At 41.9% G+C, this 18986-nt stretch overlaps 2 protein-coding genes across 2 annotated transcripts; one reads left to right on the forward strand and one right to left on the reverse strand.

Annotated features, from left to right (window-relative positions):
* Positions 1–816: 816 nt before the first annotated feature.
* LOC129189546 (H-2 class I histocompatibility antigen, Q9 alpha chain-like) lies at positions 817–4205 on the forward strand. Its single transcript, XM_054791325.1, has 7 exons — positions 817–985; positions 2090–2356; positions 2574–2852; positions 3021–3329; positions 3462–3590; positions 3770–3843; positions 3960–4205. Exons 1-6 carry the CDS (start codon positions 931–933, stop codon positions 3817–3819), a joined length of 1089 nt encoding a protein of 362 aa, XP_054647300.1. The 5' UTR covers positions 817–930; the 3' UTR covers positions 3820–3843; positions 3960–4205.
* A 2270-nt stretch (positions 4206–6475) lies between these two features.
* Positions 6476–17346, reverse strand: cfl1 (cofilin 1). Its single transcript, XM_054791326.1, has 4 exons — positions 17217–17346; positions 9134–9444; positions 8273–8349; positions 6476–7417 (listed from the first exon to the last, which is right to left on the reverse strand). The coding sequence occupies exons 1-4, from the start codon at positions 17217–17219 to the stop codon at positions 7305–7307; spliced, it is 504 nt and encodes a 167-aa protein (XP_054647301.1). The 5' UTR covers positions 17220–17346; the 3' UTR covers positions 6476–7304.
* Between the last annotated feature and the right edge of the window lie 1640 nt (positions 17347–18986).

Genomic DNA, 18986 nt, shown 5'->3' on the forward strand with positions numbered 1-18986 from the left:
GATGCCGTCACAGGACAGTGAAAATGGAGTCTTTGGCTTCAAGTCGACACGACGCACGGAGCGTTCCACGCGTGGAAACGCTGAATATGATCCCAAGAACAGCATCCCTACTGTCAAACACGGAGGTGGAACTATTCTGCTTTGGGGATGTTTCCCTGAGCAAAATGCCTCCTGAGATGTGTGCAACCCTGGTGACCAACCACAAGAAACATCTGACCTCTGTGCTTGCCAACAAGGCTTTCTCCACCAAGCACTAAGCCACGTTTGGCTTGGGGAGCACATTGACATTTGAGTGGAATGTGCAGCATTTCTCTCATGCGGTTGTTTTGGCATTTGCAACATTTATTTGTCTATAGAATTCTGCTGATGCAGCGTTTATGTGATTGCAGCATTTTCCCAGCGCACGTGTTTTATGGCGTTGGGGACTTTTTGCTTTGGGATCGTTTGTGCGTTTGGAGCGTTAGAAGGTTGAATTTCACCTTCATTGGTCCTCTTTGTTCCTGTGATACCACGCATACAATGATAATAACATACACAAATATCTTATCATATGTCACGTGAGTGAAACCAAACAGGAAGTGGGTGTAGAACAGATGAAAAGAGCTGAGCAGGAAACTTGTTCAGCCGGTTGGTTCCTGTCAGGTCACGTGATTTCCAAGAAACGCCACTCAAGCATTGACCTGACGTGGCCACAAGGGGGCGCGCGCCTGCGAGTCTGTTTAGTTGCAAATAGCATTCGGTGTTGCCGAGTAACAGGTGACATGCAAGCCATGCTGAATTGTCATTGGCTCGGGGGGGGGGGGCACGATTCAAAGCCCGTCCGGTCATTTCCTTGAATGTTGTTCGTCTTTGCTCGACGAGCGAGCGTTCGTCACTTTTGTCTTGGCGGAAAAGTGGAGAAAAACATCTTTGGATTTTGCCACCGACATCATGAACTTGCTGTTGTTCTTTCTTCTGGCCGTGCAAATGCACAGCGTGACGCCTGGTAAGCCCACTTTCTTTCCAAGCTGATACCCTTCATTCCCAAATCCTCTTTGGACCTTCACTTTTTTCACTCCTGTCGTTCTGTTTCCTGTGACTGAGGCAAGTTCTACTGGAATACATCAAGATGATCATTCTATCTCATCATTCCTTCCACCTTTCATTGGAACAGGCTTTCAAAATACAATTGACACCGAAACAAGATAACAATGATACACAATGTTTTTATAAAGACACAATCTTTTTTAAAACATCATTTCAAAGATGTCATTTTTGAATATCAAGTATTTTTAACATAGAATTATTTTAAAGTGCACAAACCTTCAACAGAGGACCAGTTTAAAAGTTTATACTGTAATAACGACTGTAATATTACATTTTTGTTTCAAGCAAACAACACATTATGAAGACCATCTGTAGATGCAAGTTGCCATACTCGTTTTGGTCACCGGGTGGCAGCAGCGGTGAGAGGAGCCACTTGAGACGTGAGGTTGTCTTGCACTCCGGAAGGGGCGTTGCAAGGGAGGGAGAGACATGGGAGGAGGAAGTGTCGACAATGCGCTGCTTAGTTGTCACTGTCCATTTCCTAGGAGCAGATCCTTTCACGCGTTCAAGGACGCCATCGATGGTGGCGGCGGCGTTTGAGCGGCTTGGATCGGGCACTCGGCCGATGCCGGTCGCCATTTCTCCGCTTTCTGAACATTTTAGCATGTCTCATTTCACTTTCCTTTTCTTTGACGCGTCGCCATCATCGGACGAGTCGGCCTCACGCTCGGGGGACATCGTGGAGGGAAAAGAAGCCAACTCAAGCAAAAGCGACATCGCCCTTCCACAGCGTAGCGACGCACGACTACGTATTCTTCCGCCTGCGTATTTGACACGTACCTACGTCTCTTTTCCTTTGTCTCCAGTATGAATGGAGTGCGTGGTCCCTCGAGGACCGCCTTTGCACGAGAACACGATGTGACTCTTGACTGTGATATCTAGCAGTGTTTTATGTTCACAGACCCGACTGAAGACCGAATTGCCTCAAATATTCACACTGCAAGATTGTTCAACATGAAACCAAATCATAAAGTGTCATCTTGTTTTCTTGTTTGTCTTTCAGTGATTCACACGCTGAAGTATTTCCAAACTGCGTCCTCTCAAGTTCCAAACTTCCCAGAGTATGTGGAGGTTGGTTATGTTGATGAAGTTCAGATTGTTCACTACGACAGCAACAGCAGGAAAGCAGAAGCCAAACAGGACTGGATGAACAAAATCACAGCAGAGGATCCAAACTACTGGCAGGGACAGACTGAGATCAATGTTGGTAATGAACAGGTCTACAAAATCAGCATTGAAAATCTTCAGAAGCGTTTCAACCAAACTGGAGGTTTGTTTATGTTGAACTTTCTACTATTAAAATATATTTGATGTACTCTTTTTATACTGTAGTAAACACACATTACTGCACTCATACCAACTGTACATCCCATAATGACCTACAAAATACACATGATAGACGTGTGTGTGTGTGTGTGTGTGTGTGTGTGTGTGTGTGTGTGTGATGGTTTCGCTCTGCTTGACAACACTTTGTGTCATTCTGTCAGGTGTTCACGTTCTCCAGTGGATGTTTGGCTGTGAATGGGATGATGAGACTGATGAGGTTAATGGTTGGCATCAGGAAGGTTATGATGGAGAAGACTTCATATCGTTGGACATGAAGACATGGACATATACCGCAGCAAAACAACAAGCTTTCCGTGACAAACTCCAGTGGGACCATAACAAAGCTCATCTAGACTACCAGAAGTTTTACTTCACTGAGAGGTGTCCTTCTTACTTGAAGAAGTATGTGAACAATGGGAGGAAGGTCCTAATGAGAACAGGTAGAACCCCACGTGTACTTTCACCTTTGGAACATGTTAGCACGCCCCCTGTAGGAACTTGACTAGCATTACAAGCTCCGCTCTTTTCTCTTTGTCTCCATCTTTGCTCCTCTCGCACCTTCTCTCCACGCTGTCCTCTGTCCACACGTGGTGTCGCGTCCCGTGCAGAGCTTCCACAGGTGTTCCTCCTCCAGAAGACGCCGTCCTCTCCGGTCAGCTGCTTGGCGACGGGTTTCTACCCCGACCGAGCCGACCTGTTTTGGAGGAAAGACGGCGAGCAGCTCCACGAGGACGTGGAGCACGGAGAGCTCCTCCCCAACCACGACGGAACCTTCCAGATGTCGTCGGACCTGAAAGTGGAGGTGACGGCCGACGTGGAGGGCAAGTACGAATGTGTGTTTCAGCTGGCTGGCGTGGAGGAGGACGTGGTCACCAAGCTGGAGAGAAGACGCATCCTGAGCAACGCCAGAGATGAAGGTGAGAAAGACACGTTGGAGATGTTTCCCATCACGAGTCCAACTGTCACCATGATTGATCCGTGTCGCCATGACAACGCAAGCTTTCCTCTTCACGCTTTGTCACTCCACTTGTGCTTTTTGCTCCCAACAGTCAACTGGAAGGCCGCCGTCGCTGCCACGGCGGTGATCTTCGCTGCGGCGGTCCTCCTGGCGGTCGTCATCACGGTCAAGCATCACAGAAAGAGACAAGGAGACATTTCAGCCAATTACCATCCAGCTCGTAAGTAAAACATCTTTTCTTTGAGCCGTGGTGAAGCATCGCTCATGTGAAGGTCTGATGAAGACAAGTTTAGCATGAACATCTTCGCTTTTTCTTAGTGGATGTCCTTCCTCCACCGGTGTGAGGTGTTTGCTTAGCGTGAGGAACCGGCTCACGCTGCCTTTGTGTTTGTCCGACAGCTCGCGACGTAGGAGCCAAGCTCTCAGAGAAGGTGGCGGCTGAAGACTGAGTGAGACACGGCGGCCGTCACGCGGTGAGTTAGCTCACACGGAGCGTTTGCACCTCCAAATCTTCTTCTGGCTTTGGGGAAAACGTTGGTAACGTGCTGCCGTCTTCTTCCTCCGGGATGCTTTGTGGGCTGGAACACAGAGAGATGTCTCCATCGCTGAGGGACGTCATCGCACTTGGAGATGAGATGGAGATGTGCTTTGGTCTCCATCAAGCTGCTCCTCACGTTCTACGATGTCTTCTGGGGGGTCTTTGCGGCTTTGTGAACACGTTGTGATCCAATATTTTAGGTGTTTGATTGATTTTGATCGTTGTGTGCGTGGAGTTGCTATCACGTGTGTCACGTGTCTTTCAATAAATCTCTTGGTTCGTTCTCCACTTGCTTTGCCTCGCCCTGCTTTCATCAACGTTTCCAACGTACAGTGGGGGGGTGTACAAAGAAAAGAGCAAAACACGCCAGTAGTTTTTATTAGAAAGGCGACGATACCGAACTTACAGTTGAGATCAGAAGTTTACATACACATTGGAAAAAAACATTTAATCACAATTTTTAACGGGTTACACTTATCCCTCAAATGTAGTTTTCTTATGACAATATATTTCAGATTTCTACTTCATTTTCTTGATTGATTTATTGAAGACAGTTTCTTTATTCAAGAATTATATAACATAGTTTGACATTTTTCTGAAGTTCAGCGGCTCAAATTATTACATACACCTCCTCCAACATGATTTAATACTCAAATATTTACATACACCTCCTCCAACATGATTTAATACTCACATGTTTACATACACCTCCTCCAACATGATTTAATACTCAAATGTTTACATACACCTCCTCCAACATGATTTAATACTCACATGTTTACATACACCTCCTCCAACATGATTTAATACTCACATGTTTACATACACCTCCTCCAACATGATTTAATACTTGGTTGCACCACCTTTTGCCTTGATAACTGCCATCAGTCGCTTGGGATAACCGTCTATAAGCTTCCTGCAGTAGCTTTCTGGAATCTTTGGCCATTCCTCTTGGCAGAAAGTGTACAGCTGAGTCAAATTCGATGGTTTGCGTCTACGGACACGTTTTTTTAGCTCAGACCAGAGATTTTCTCTTGGATTAAGGTCAGGGCTTTGTGAAGGCCAGTCCAGGACCTTGATTTTCTTGTCTTCGAACCATTTGGTCACAATTTTGGCTGTGTGTTTAGGATCATTATCCTGTTGAAAGATCCAGTTCCGTTTCAGATTCAATTTCTGGGCTGACGTTTTGACGTTGTTCTGTAGAATCTCAATGTAATGCTCCTTTTCGTGATGCCTTCTATCTTCTGGAGTGTACCAGTGCCAGACGAAGCAAAGCAGCCCCACAACAGGATGTTGCCGCCACCATGTTTCACAGTCGGTTTCGTGTTCTTCGGATTGAAGGCTTCACCTGTTTGTGTTATGGCCAAACAGTTCCATTTTGGTCTCGTCGGACCAAAGAACTCGCTTCCAGAATGTAGTCTCCTTGTTCACATGTTCTCTTGCAAACTTCAGACGGGCTTTGCGATGCCTTCTGTGAGTAACGGCTTTTTCTGGCTTGGAACCCATGGAGACCATTCTTATGTAGAACTCGTTTAACAGTGGAGACGGAGACATCTTTGCCAACTGCCTTCAAATCATGACAGAGCTCCCTCTTGGTGGTTGTGGGACTCTTCTGCACCTTTCTGACGATGTTTCGCTCCTCTCTTGGCATCAATTTCTTCTTCCTTCCACTCCTTGGCAGGGTAGCTGTTGTCCCAAGCTTCTTGTACTTTGCAACAACGGTTTGAGTGGTTGGTCGTGGCACATCTAATTGCCTGGAAATTGCTCCAAGTGACAATCCTTCCTTGTGCAACTCCACTATACGCCTTCTGAGGTCTTGGCTAAGTTCCTTTGACTTCCCCATGCTGCAGAATTGTCCTAGTGGCCACCTAGCACTGGGGAGTGGCCTTTTATACATTCAGGAGGGCTATGGCATGGTTATGTAAATATCATTATGTACTAAGTCATCAATGAGGTTGTCACTTGGTGGCAGTGGACCATTACCAATGATTACATAACGTTATCTTACCATCTACTACTGGAATTGAACCAAGTTATTCAGTGTATGTAAACCTTTGACCCATCATGATTTTGACATTTTCCATTAAATGGGCTAACAAACTTATCCTTTGCTTTTCATCTATGAAAGATCATTGATAAATTGAAGGTGACACTGTGCCCAATTATTACCATGAGCAGTTGGATTCAATTCTTTGAAATTAAAAGGTAAAATTAGAGTTGAACATTTTTGTGTTAACTGGATGTAAACGTCTGACCTCAACTGTAACTAGACGTTTGGGAAAAAAGTGGTTATTTCAAAGCTTGGAAAAATGCTAACGTGAGACGTATGACAGCATTGGCCTCTGTTGGAGTTGAAGAGCGATGCTTTGGCGCCCTCCTGTGGTCACGTAGCATTGCGGATACATTTTTTTGCTAGTAGATAAAACAAAGTATTTTCTATTAAAGTTATTACTCATATCAAAACATATAAGGTAACAAGTTTGATCTATTTTTGCCTAATATTTCACAATATGTTTTTGTATATTGTGAACATTTTTGCATGTACAAAAAAAGAGCAAAACAAGTCAGTAGTTTAGTGCTTTTTATTAGATAGGAGACGATACAAAACATCCACCATTCAATATTCAGTCTGAACTCTGACCACTTGTCCTTCATTTACACGTCACTCTCCATGAAGACCTTCAGAACGCCGACAATGTTGTTTGTTGTTTTATTTCAATGAGATCCTGGTTTGCAAAGGTAAAGAGGAATGTGTGTGATAACATCAAATGCCATTCTCGTCTGAACAGGAAATAAAAAAAGAACAAGTCAAGTTTTGGAATTTTTGCATGTTGAAAAAAACAATATATAATATATATATTAAACCACGTTTTCCCAAGAGAATGTTTGATACGTCTTGTGCAACGAAGAGTGAATTAGTTCAACTACAACTGCTTTCAATTACAGTTACAAAACTTCACTAGAATGTTTGGAAAAGTCAAGTTTGTTGATGCCCGTCTCCTTCTTTGCGAGGGTTCAAATGGAAAATGGCAAAAACAAAACAAAACAAAACAAAAAACCCGTGTTTTGTAACGTCATCATCCTTCCTTCATTTTTATCCTTTTATTTGGACATTTGCACGTGTGTGTGTGTTTGTTCAGATTTTCTTAACTTGGAATGACAGTCTGTATTTTTTGGAATTATTATCACTTATTCAGCTGTCACTGTAGCCCCTCCCACTCCCTCCCCACAGTACCCCTCCCCAAAAGAGTCCCACAATTGGTGCTGGTTCTGATTTTTGTTTGTTTGTTGCCCTTCTCCTGACCACACTGGAATGAACAGCTAAACCCAACAGATGTGTCTGAAAGGCCCCCAATGAAGCCGGAAGGGAAAACGGGCTGAGGCGGGGGGCAATATTTATATAGGGCATCCCTCCAGGCTGACTACTGAATTGCCACCGAGCTTTTCTGCCAGAGTGTGCCGGTCTTTCAGGTCATCCAAACCGTTCACCTGCCACTCGTGCTTGATACCTGAAAAACAGTTCAAATATTAAAGCTGGGGGGGTGGGGGCGTGGGGGGTGCATGATCATTATCGAGCCGATATGAGGGAATTATGACGTCATCCCGATAAACCCGATAACATGAAATACAGATAACCAATAATCAAAAAAAAAAAAAAAAAAAAAAAAAGCTCCAAGGAGGTGAGATTACCTGCACTGTTCAGGTGAGCAAATCAAGCGCTACTTTTTTCTCCAGCCTGTTGTAACTTCCTATGAGCTCGCTTGTAAGCAAACATTCACTTCAAGGCATTACATGTGCTTCATGCTCCGCGATGAGGGGGAAAAAACAACATTGAGCACATAAAACTGCTGAAACGGCAGCGTCGCGGCGTTTGAAAAGTGCAAACACTTTGCAGAGACCTCTGTGGCGGCACACAAGCTGCTCGGAGCGTGTGCCTGACTACAGTGCACCCCACTGGGCTACGCGCTACACTCTGGTTCTCCTGATAGCGGTGATGTAGTAGTAATGTCGTGATATTTCATTAGGACAAACCAACAAGTCCTAATTTGTTCTTACCTCCAGGTGTGCACAAACCACACTCACATCTAAATTTAAAATAAAAATGGTTCCTGGTACCATATCGGTCTTGAGAAGCAGAAAGAAAGCCTCATTGAGCAATGCAGATCGTTGCTGTCCAATAACAAGCATACAGTATCATGGAAAAAAAACAGCATTGTCCATTTGCTGTCCCCCCACTAGGGGGCAGTGTAACAGCATCATCAGGTGTGAAAATGGCCATCAATTTGATGTCAGGAAAAGGATAATGCCAATAAATATAAAATGGATCACTTAAAGAGAGAAAATGCTCAGCTTCAAATACCCACCTTCAAATTTTCTCTTGATAGCATCTTTAGAGCTGGCATAGATCATCTTGCTCTTCAGGGGGGCGCCATCTGGAGCCCTGGAAAGGGAAAAATAACAATTCAAACCATAATCCTCATGCCTTAACAGTCACACAAACTACATGCCGTCACCAGTGCGGCACACAGCCATGGTGTGTTCAAAGACCGTCGTTCGAAGTCTCTGGCATTTGTAACCACAGACAACGACAGTACATCTTTGTAAATAAAGTAATGGCCCAAATTTCCACAATTGATATGCATTTCCCACGGTCCAGTTTGGCCCGCCCACCCACGGAGCCTTTTATTCCTCTTTTCTCTTTTTTTCCCCTTTTTTGCTGTTTTTTTTAATGTTCCAAATATTTCAACTTTCTTCATAAATAATCTTTGTGAATTTTGTTCAACATTTTCTTCCAAAAATTCCTACATTTTGTTCTGTTTCTGAACTTTCTTGAAACAAAAAATAAAGTCTTAATATTTCATCTCTATTCTACTAAAATGACTATTTTTCCTCATAATAAATTATGATATATATTTTAAAAAATATGACTAAAATTACATTATTGTTTGTCATTCTAATATGAAAGAATATTATAATATATATTAAAAAATATACAGTACATTTCTAAAATGACATTATATATGTAAGAAATATATAGAATTACCAAAGTCTGCCACATATACAAATTTGAGTAAAATGTGACTAAAAAAGTAGAGTAGGACAAATAGAAATAAAAGTATGATTGTTCCTGATATTTTATTGTCAACATACGATGTGTCCTGATTGATGATGTTACACCTGAATCCTGGAAAGCATGGAACAACGTTACTAAAGCGCCCCCTCACCAGAAGATGAAGACCAGCTCCTCCTTCTTGGTCTCTTTGGTCTCGTAGGTGGCGTCATAGAGGGCGTAGCGGCAGTCGTCTGCGGGCAGCATCTTGACAAAGTGCTGGTAGGGGTCCTTCACGGTGGTTCCCAGTTCCCCCAGCAGGATCTCTTTTCCGTCGTCCAGCACGATGTTCCTGCGGTCTTGGCTCAGGCAGAAAAGAATGGCCTTCTTCCTCATCCTCTTCTCCTCCTCGTTGGCCTGAGCCTTGCGCACCTTCATGTCGTTGAACACGGCAATGACTTCATCCGTCACCTTCACACCAGAGGCCTGCCGAGAGACGGGAGCCCTTCATTCGTTTGTGCGCTCATTTTGACCTTTTTTCATGTGAGTTTTTTTGTATTTTTTTTTGTATTTTGTACATTTTCCACATATTTCAACTTTCTTCATAAATAATCTTTGTGAATTTTCTTCTCAATGACATTATGGCTTAAAACATTTTTTTTCATTTAGATTTCAACTCTATGCTGCTAAAATGACATTATTTTTCCTCATAATAATTTATTTGATTTATTTAGCATTTATTTGACCAGGTTAGTCCCATTGAGATCAAAGATCTCCTTTACAAGGGAGACTTGGCCAAGAGGGCAGCAGCGTAGTCACATTAAAAACATGAAAAAACTTGCTCACATAAAACACTGGGACACAGACAAGGTAGACTGCAATGATTTCACCAGAGCTTTAAACTCATTCAGTGTAACAAGGGCTTGAAATCGAAGTGCAGATTGTAAATTATTCCAAGCATTTGGTGCTGAAAACCTAAATGCTTTCTTGCCCAGTTCAGATCGTACTCTGGGGACGACAAATTGCAGAGTATCCATAGAGTATCCATCGGAGAGAGTGGCGTCCATGTTTCCTTGTTAAAAGACAAGACAAATAGCAAGGAGTAAAACCCAGAATGCTTCTGTAAATAAACACATACCAATGACTGAGGCGTCGGGCACATAAAGATGTCCAGTTAACTTTGGAATAGAGAACACAATGGTGATGAACCTCAGTGCCCCCGTGGTACACACTATAATGTAATAATAAAATATAATACATAGTTTATTTTAATTATAAATGGCATGTCTACTCAAGAAATTGCTACTTTTTTATTCCTCTTGATAATACAACATTTTCCCTCAATATTTTGACTTTATTCTTGTAAAATGACTGCTGTTTTTCCCCCAACTACTTTCTGAATTGTCTCCTCATGGTATTTTGACTTTATTCCCATAATATTACAACTTTTCACCAACCCAAGTTTCCAAAAATGACCTTGTTTTGTTTTGTTTCTCATTATATTATCATAAAAAAAAAAAAACATGTTTTCTTTAGGGGCTGCACGGTGGTCTAGTGGTTAGCACGTTGGCCAACACAGGAGCAGCCTGGAGATGGGAAGACCTGGGTTGGATTCTCCCTTGGGCATTTCTGTGTGGAGTTTGCATGTTCTCCCCGTGTGTGTGGGGGTTTTCTCCGGGTAACCCGGTTTTTACCCAACGCAATTTTACAAAAATTACTTCAGTTTGTTTTTGTTTGTTTCTCATAACATTATTGTATGTACTTTATTTATCCCACAGCGGGGAAATTTACTCACTCACTCATTTACTCACAATTTACTCACTTATGACTTGAATAAATGTATTTTTACGTTAATATTTTAACTCTGTGCTACTAACCCTTCCAATGCTAACATGTGTGAGTGATGTTATGTCTTATTTTCTCTTATTATGCCTACTATATTGGGTCATACGAGTGTAAAGGTGACTATAGGGGTGTTAGGTCATGTCTAGAGGGCTCTACTAATGTTCAAAACTGTATTTAGAAGGTGGTAAACGGCTTTACTATGCCTAACATGTCTTATTTTCTCTTATGTCTACTATATTGGGAAATAGGAATGTAATGACTATGGGGTATTGTTTTATGTCTAGACGGCTCTAATAATGTCAGAAGGCATATTTAGAAGGGAGGAAACTGGTTTTCTATGTCTTATAGGTCTTATTTTCTCTGATTATGTCTACTATATTGGGTAACAGGAGTGTACATGTGACTATAGGAGTGTTATTTCATGTCTAGAGGGCCCTAATAATGTTAAAAGTGCGTATTTAGAAGGTCATAAACAAGTCTTCTGTCTTATTTTCTCTTATCACGTCTATTATGTTGGGTAATATGAGTGTACAGGTGACTATAGGGGTGTTATTTTATGTCTAGAGGGCTCTAATAATGTTAAAAGGCGTAATTTGAAGGTAGTAAACAAGGTTTCTCGAGTTTAACTATGAAAATATTCCATTTATAAACTAAACCAACTAACTAAATCATGATGGCAACAAATTCAATTGATATTATTTGCTGTTCTTTTGACCGATTAATTGGCTAAATTGATTATGGCCATTAGAAAATAATCGATAATGGTGCAAAAATGAACATTTATTTGTCACTAATAAAATACAGGCAATGTGGTGTTTTTCTTAGAAGTTGGAGTCATTCCTTTCTAGGAAAAGGATGACTCGGCCGGCAATAAGAAGTTGTACTTATAGACTATAAGGACTTTGCATGATCATCTTATTTCCCACAGGTTCACTGCTCTTTTGCACATCTTATTTTTCTATTTATTTTATGTTCACATTGTTCATCTGCTGCTTGCTCCACACATTTTCAGCTAATAAAATACAGTAATCCCTTGTTTATGGCAGCTAATTGGTTCCAGACCCACCAAGTAGGAGCCCTTGTTTGTAAATCTTCGTAGTTAAGAGCATAGAAAACCTGTTTACAACCTTCTACATCCATTTTTGGAACATAATTAGAGCGCTCTAGACATGAAATAACACCCCTATAGTCACTTTTACACTCCTATTGCCCGATATAGTAGACATTTTACTACCTTCTAAATACATTTTTTTTTTTTAACCATTATTAGAGCCGTCTGGACTTGAAATAACACCCTTATAGTCACCTTTACCCAATATAGTAGACATCATTAGAGAAAATAAGACATTTAAGAAATAAATAAGACTCGTGCTCATGTGCGTTCTGGACAAGAAGTGACGTTGGAGAGTCACAGTTGAGTTTTAGCTGGATTACATCCACAACAGCAGCCCATGTTATTATTATGGTTATGATTATGAATGTTATTATTAATATTATGTTATTCATGTGCCTGGTCTGAGATCACTCAAACCTGCAACAAACAATGGCAACCTAGTCTGGTGCTTATGCTACTAGTGACACCTAGTGGCCAGTGTAGAATACTACATTGAATCCATGTCTTAATGCCTTAATTCCCATTTTTATGCTTGAAAATGTTTAATTTAGGCAAAGAAAACCCCATAAAACTTGCTTAAATATGCATCTTTTTTACTTAATCGGCCCTAGTCAAGACATTATTTTTCTTGAATTGTCCAACTATTTCAACTTTTGTCTTACAAATGTTCTTCTCTTAATTTGTGACTTCATTTCCATAATATTTTTACTTTATTCTCATGACTAACCTAATTTTCCTAAAATCCTAAAAGTCGTTTGTTTCTCATATTTCTTTATAAAATAATGTATTTTTTCTTTAATATTTCAATGATATGCTATTAAAAAGGCATTATATATTATTCTTGTAAAATTGTGGCTTTTTTCTCGTCAGAATACGACTTTTTCTTCTTAATACTTTGACTTTATTCTCGTAACCCTGTAACTTTTCCCCTAAAATGACAACTTTATTCATTGTTTAGTTTAATTCTCATATTTCTTTAGAAAAAAAACATTAAAATGACATTATTTTGCCCTACAATATTACATTATTCTAGTAAAATTTCAACTTTTTCTCGCTAGATTAGTTTTTTATTATGAGGAAAATTACTGCTGATTGTCCCATTTTTGCTGTTGTTGTTCTGATGTTCTGCACTCTTATCAACTTTCTTTAAATTTTTTCCTCACAAGGTTATTCTCATAAGATTACGGCTTTTTCTCACCAGGTGACAGAATAATTACTGCTCATTGTTCCATTTTTGCTGTTGTTATTCTGATGTTTTCTCTTTTTTTACTTATTAACAGACCGCAGTCAACCACGAATCCTTTTTTTGTGTGTGAAAAAAAAACCTCCAATAGACTTGAGGGTGTGATGTTCAAACCACGAAGTAAAACGTTTTCCCTTCAATTGACATGATTGTATCAAGTGTATGGAAATACATTTAGGACATCAAGAAGAAAGCATCTTTTCTTCATTGAAAAACGTAAAAATTAAACTTTTTTCAATTAAAAAATGTCAAATGTAATCAGCTAATACATCAGTTATTGACATTTTTAATTTCCTAATGTTGGAATATGGATCAGCCCAGATAAATTCACATCTGGGCTCTACTGTTGAAATGAGAGCATCTTGGAAGCCAACCAGCGTCACAGATTGTGTTCAACTTCAAAGGTTCCTCTCTGCTTGTCATAGCTAATGAATCAATAATCACAAATACCTGCATTATTATATAACATTATTCCGTTTCTGGCTGCCATGCAAACAACTGCATCAGTGTTCCCAGGGAGACCCCGCCCCCCATGCGTTCTGCCGTCCTGCTGAGGCTGAAGAAGCCCCTCAGGGGCTGGCATGTGACTATCACACAGTTCAGGAGATCAGTGATAAATCAGTAAGGTGTGGTCGTGACAAGCTGTTGGCCACGCTGGATGGTGACCTTAAGTAATGCTGTGTGGTGAGGCGGACCCAAAAAAATTATAACATTTAAAAAAGGCGGTCATGACCGAGAGTTCAAATGAAGTCCCCTTTGATTCAATTTTGTGTTTCTACAGCAGGACTGTGACAAAAGTCTGCAGTGGCAGCAGCAGCTCTGCAGACGAAATAAATACTTTGTGCAAAGCGGAGCGAGGTGATGGAGCCACGCTAGCATGCACACCGTATGCATATGTAGATGTCATGAAAACCCATATCCTAATTGCTCTAGCAGCAAGGAGGCATTCCTGGTGCGCCTGTCATGCTTGCTGATGGTGACTGTGCAGGGCTACGCAGGGTTCACGCGCGCCACAATGGCGTTTCTGTCATGTCACTGGCGGGTCACATCTGCTCCATCAACTCACCCACTCGCTAAGGCTGTCTGCTGACTTTCTTTAAGCCAATTCATCACAGGGAAATGCAATCTTGTGTGTGTGTGTGTGTGTGGGGGGGGGGGGGGGGGGGGGGGGGGGGGGGGGGAAGCACCGTGGAAGAGAAACGTCAATGGGGGAGGGTAAAGAAAATGGACAAAGACAAAGGAAACGAGGCAGGAAGGACAAGAAAAGGACTTGGGGCTGTGTGGTAGCACTAGCAAGGTGCTGCCGTGACGCTTTGGGTGTGACACAAGTGGGAATTAACAGTACAGTACTGGTTTGTGTAATTATTAACCAGCAGGTAACCACGTCTCCAACCCATAAAATACTTGAACAAAATCACCTTTGCACCATTCAGCATGTCTGAAAAGCAACAGGAAGAAGTAAGCTTTCACTTCCTGTGTTTCACATGCTCACATTATTATTTATTCCGTTTCTAGTAAGAGAAAAAACAATCAAGAATGTGTAATAATGTAGTTTTTCAGACAAAATTGTCGCCTCGGTTTCCGTACAATAACGGCACGTAAAAAGCTCGCTGGTTTGCCCTGCGCTGTATACTGTTCCGCAAAATGGAGTGCGCTCAAACAAAGCACCCTGGCCGCTAAATAACCCGCCATGGGGCCAAAGCAAGTTGCCAGAGCCAGCAATTTGATACAGAAGGTGAGAAAGGCTACTGAATTCGATATCACCAGGATGTACGACAAGGCCCGCAACAGCAATAAGTTCCATGGCTTCATCAGTTAGAACTGTTTCACATTGTAGTCTGCATGTTAAACTAGATTATTCTCTATAAAATGTTTTTTTGTCCATGCGTCTGGGTGTCTGGAACAAGAAGATGTGGATCTACGTGATTTCCGGTGGGAAAAATTGCCTCAGTGTTCTGGTTTTGTCTGACCTTTTGGAACGAATGAATAACGAAAACCACCGTGCAGTTAATTAATACGAGGGGTGTCATGAGACACCCAACTCACAAGGCGAGACGCTGCACACGTTTGGGTCCACGAGAACAAGACGAGATTGTCACATTAAGAAAACTACGATGAAAAATATGACTGGACAAACAAACTTATTTAACCGTGTCACAAAACAGTGCAGGTGAATTTTGAAATGCTTATTTTCCCACAAACCCCTGGTTAATACACAAATACTAAATATATAATTCGAGTTCCATACTCAAGCTGTTCCGCAATTTTACTCCACATACTGATTTACTAAAAATGTTGCACAGAGATACAGTTCCATGTTTTATCCATTTTGTCTGAGGCCGTATTTGCCCTCTTTTGTTGTAAAAAATAGTTGTCCATAATGGAGGAGCAGTCTTAGAGGGTTGTTATTATTAGGGACATTGCTTTTTTGCTGTATGCTTGGGGAATGAAGTGCCCTTTTATTACATGCTAACCCCAATAAACAAAGCGCAGGAAGCCAGTTGATAATCAAGCGACGGCGTTAACTTGTAAATGTGTTTGACTATCTATGAATAAAGCAATCATCCCAGACAAGGCTGTTTTTGTTTTCTAGCAGCTGCAATCCAACGGCCATGCCAGTGATTTCAATTCTAATCTTATCTAATCTCCTACCCCCTTGGAAGGAGGCAAGGTTCAAGTGACAAACGCAGTTTTTACAGGCCTCACACTTGAATTCCCTGACACGCGTTGGTACGAATCATTAAAGGCAAGGCATCACTGCAAAGACATGGAGGGAATACTAAGAGTGGATTTAAAAAGACACCTTCATTAACATTTGGGCCAGTGGAAGCCCCAGAATGATTTAAATGATGTTATGTGCTGCATAAAAAAACATCCCGGTGCAGCTTTATGATACATACAGTGCAGCGTAATTACTGTTTCCTCTTGCCATGTACTAGTCTGATGGCGTGACGTGCAAAAGGCAGGGCCACAAATGAGATGCGCAACAAAAGAAGACGATGCGCAGCAGGCAGAAGTCATGCAACGAGGATCCGGACACGGCGGCCCCGTTAGCATTTCTCCGCTAGCGGATGCAATTCTCGCTAAACCGGGGAGGAGGAGGGGGAGGTTACATAACGTTAATAACTCGGTTCATGTTAGACGTGACCCAAAATACGTGGCAAAACCGTTCATGACAGAGGGAGACTGAATGACTACACCGAAAAGATGTCTTTGTTATCATAGGGCACCATTGTGGACAGCAAATGCACCAAATTCAGGGTGGGGCCGTGAAGGCTGCACATGTGTCCGCTAGCTTCCTATATAAGGCAAAAAAGTGTCATTACAAGCATTTCGTGGTGCAAATCACCCCTGATCATAAATCTGCTTTATTTGTCCCAATAGAAGCATTTTGCGTAAAAATGTGAAATCGGAGGTTCGCGTGTGAAATCGCGTCAAACAGAGACAAACAAGAGTTTAAAAAAATCACAGCTAACGCAGCCATAATGGCTGTCATTTTCTGTCTCGGCTAGCTAGCCGGCTAGGGTAGGCTAACAATAACGTTAGCTATGTAGCCCCGAGGCGGACGCTGCACCTGCCAGCCTACACTGTTATTAAGTGCTAACAACGCCGAGCCGCAAGGGAAAATAACGGAAACATGATGCAGGCGGCTGCTAAGGAAGCGGAGTCGTGACAACAGTGCCCCTTTTTACTCATTTTTAACAAAGACGCACATAAAAGCTGCCGGCTTTTATGTGGGCGAATCACGGAAACGAGCGAAATGGCGCCAGTCATCAGGCCGTGTTCGAATTGGACGTCGAATTTTTTAAAATGGGGTGAAACGCTGATTGTGAGGGAAAATATAATGAATTAATAACGCAATTTCGAAAACAGGTTGTTTTGGAAGAAGTGGATATGGACGATTGGCTAACACAAGCTGCTCTATCTATGGGCACCAAACGGCTATTATGTTTAAAAAAAATGGGGACACATTCAAACAGAAATCTCCCAAAAAGATGTTAACCGACGTTTTTTCCACTAAAAAGACCGTTGAATGCAGTGCAAAAAAGGACATACCATTGTTGTAGCTGTGAGTTGGTCAGCGTCTGTACAGAAATTGAATGGGCACACTGATGAATACTTTGCTCTCTCTCGCTCGCTCTATGGCTACGTCACGCGAACGCGCGTGTGATGTGCGCGCGCCTACTGTGCAGTGTACGAGCAACGTGCACCCGTGGGAGCGCGTTCCTGTGAGCACGCCGGCCATGTTGGTTTTTTTTTTATGGAAAACCCTAATGTTTACTTTGTTACATTATACAAGCCTATAAAGTGTAATCGTGACCGTGTAGTTGTAAACATAGCGGTTAAACGGAAATTATTTTTATTTGACTTGCTCTAACTAATTTATATTCTCTGTTGCTTGACAAATAAAAAACGATATTGGCTTTTTAAATGAATGCACAAGAAACTAATAATTTGATGCATTATGAGATATGTAAGCGTTGAAATATTGATTTGCTTTCTCTACTGTCATTGTCTGCCTTTCATGCCCGGACCAACATGGCTGCTATTACGTATCATTTCCAATGCGCTTCTCTTTTAACTGTTAAAGCACGTCGACGCCACTGCTTACAAAGGTGCGTTTAGCCATGTCGAGTAGCTGCATTATTGCGAAAAAACAGGGATATTCTAGTCGAAGGGAGGCGTTAATTTCGCCATCATCCACCCCCTTTCCCTCTCTCCCTGCTGCGGGTTTTGTTGAACTCACTTCCAAATAAGGAAGTGAACGTTGGTCAGTGCACGCGCTTCGCTCGCCGCGCGAGGAGGGGTCGGGCCTCGCGACGCTCATTGCCATATAAGGAAACAAGGAACACCAAAAAATGGCCATGGCAGACATTTTTACGGCGTCGCGCTGCGGGGAGAGGAAAAGACAACACATGCACACAAGTATAAGCAGAGGGGGCTGCCATAGACGAGCCGAGAGGCATCCTGGGATATTTTCTTGTAGCGGTGGAAAACGAAAGGATAATGACGGTGACTCGACATTTCTTTACGGCGTTTTGCAAATGACAAGCATGCCACGGTGAGGGCAAGCCGGAGTCAAGATGGCCACTTCAGAGAGAAACGTCACGGCGACCTACATTCCGTCAAAAAAGGAAACACAAAGCACTCTTTTCGAAAAATAACAACACGGACACAACTAATAATGTCTGGTGTATTTCTCTACTCGACACTAAAATGATAAGTGTGTTGGCGATATAAACATTAGCTCATTGTTCGCTCTGTGGAAACCACGCCCTCATCATACCGTGCATATTTTATATACATTTGACATCATGGCTATTCTACGCAATTGTTTCAAGAATCCTAAGGACCCTGCTGTCATTATTTAGTATGTAATGTCAATGCAAAGGTTTACCATACCTTCGTATTTTTGCTTCACTGAATGTCTAATATAGTCATGAATGAAAACACAAGCAATATGTGTTCAGTGGTGCCAAGATCATTTACATTACAGTGCTGCTGTTTTAAAGGCCCTTTTGCAAAAACCTCTGAGGCAGGAGCGCTGTTTGTTTTAAGGAGGTACGGCTAAGACGCGAGTCAAAGATCGTCAATGTAAATGAGCACTCTGCGGATGATTAAGGTTGCAAAAATACTGAACAAAATACACTAGTCTCACTCAAAATTTTTAGACGCGCTCTGCTGCTTTAAAAAAAAACGATTGCAACAATCGTCTGTAAGGCTGCTGCAAAGATCCTCTATACAGAGGCACCGCAGTTTTTAAGAACCTACTGAAAAAAAAACACTAGTCATATTCCAATTTTAGAAGCGCTTTGCTGTTTTTAA

Source organism: Dunckerocampus dactyliophorus, chromosome 11 (genome assembly GCF_027744805.1).
Source record: "Dunckerocampus dactyliophorus isolate RoL2022-P2 chromosome 11, RoL_Ddac_1.1, whole genome shotgun sequence".
Lineage (NCBI taxonomy): Eukaryota > Metazoa > Chordata > Actinopteri > Syngnathiformes > Syngnathidae > Dunckerocampus > Dunckerocampus dactyliophorus.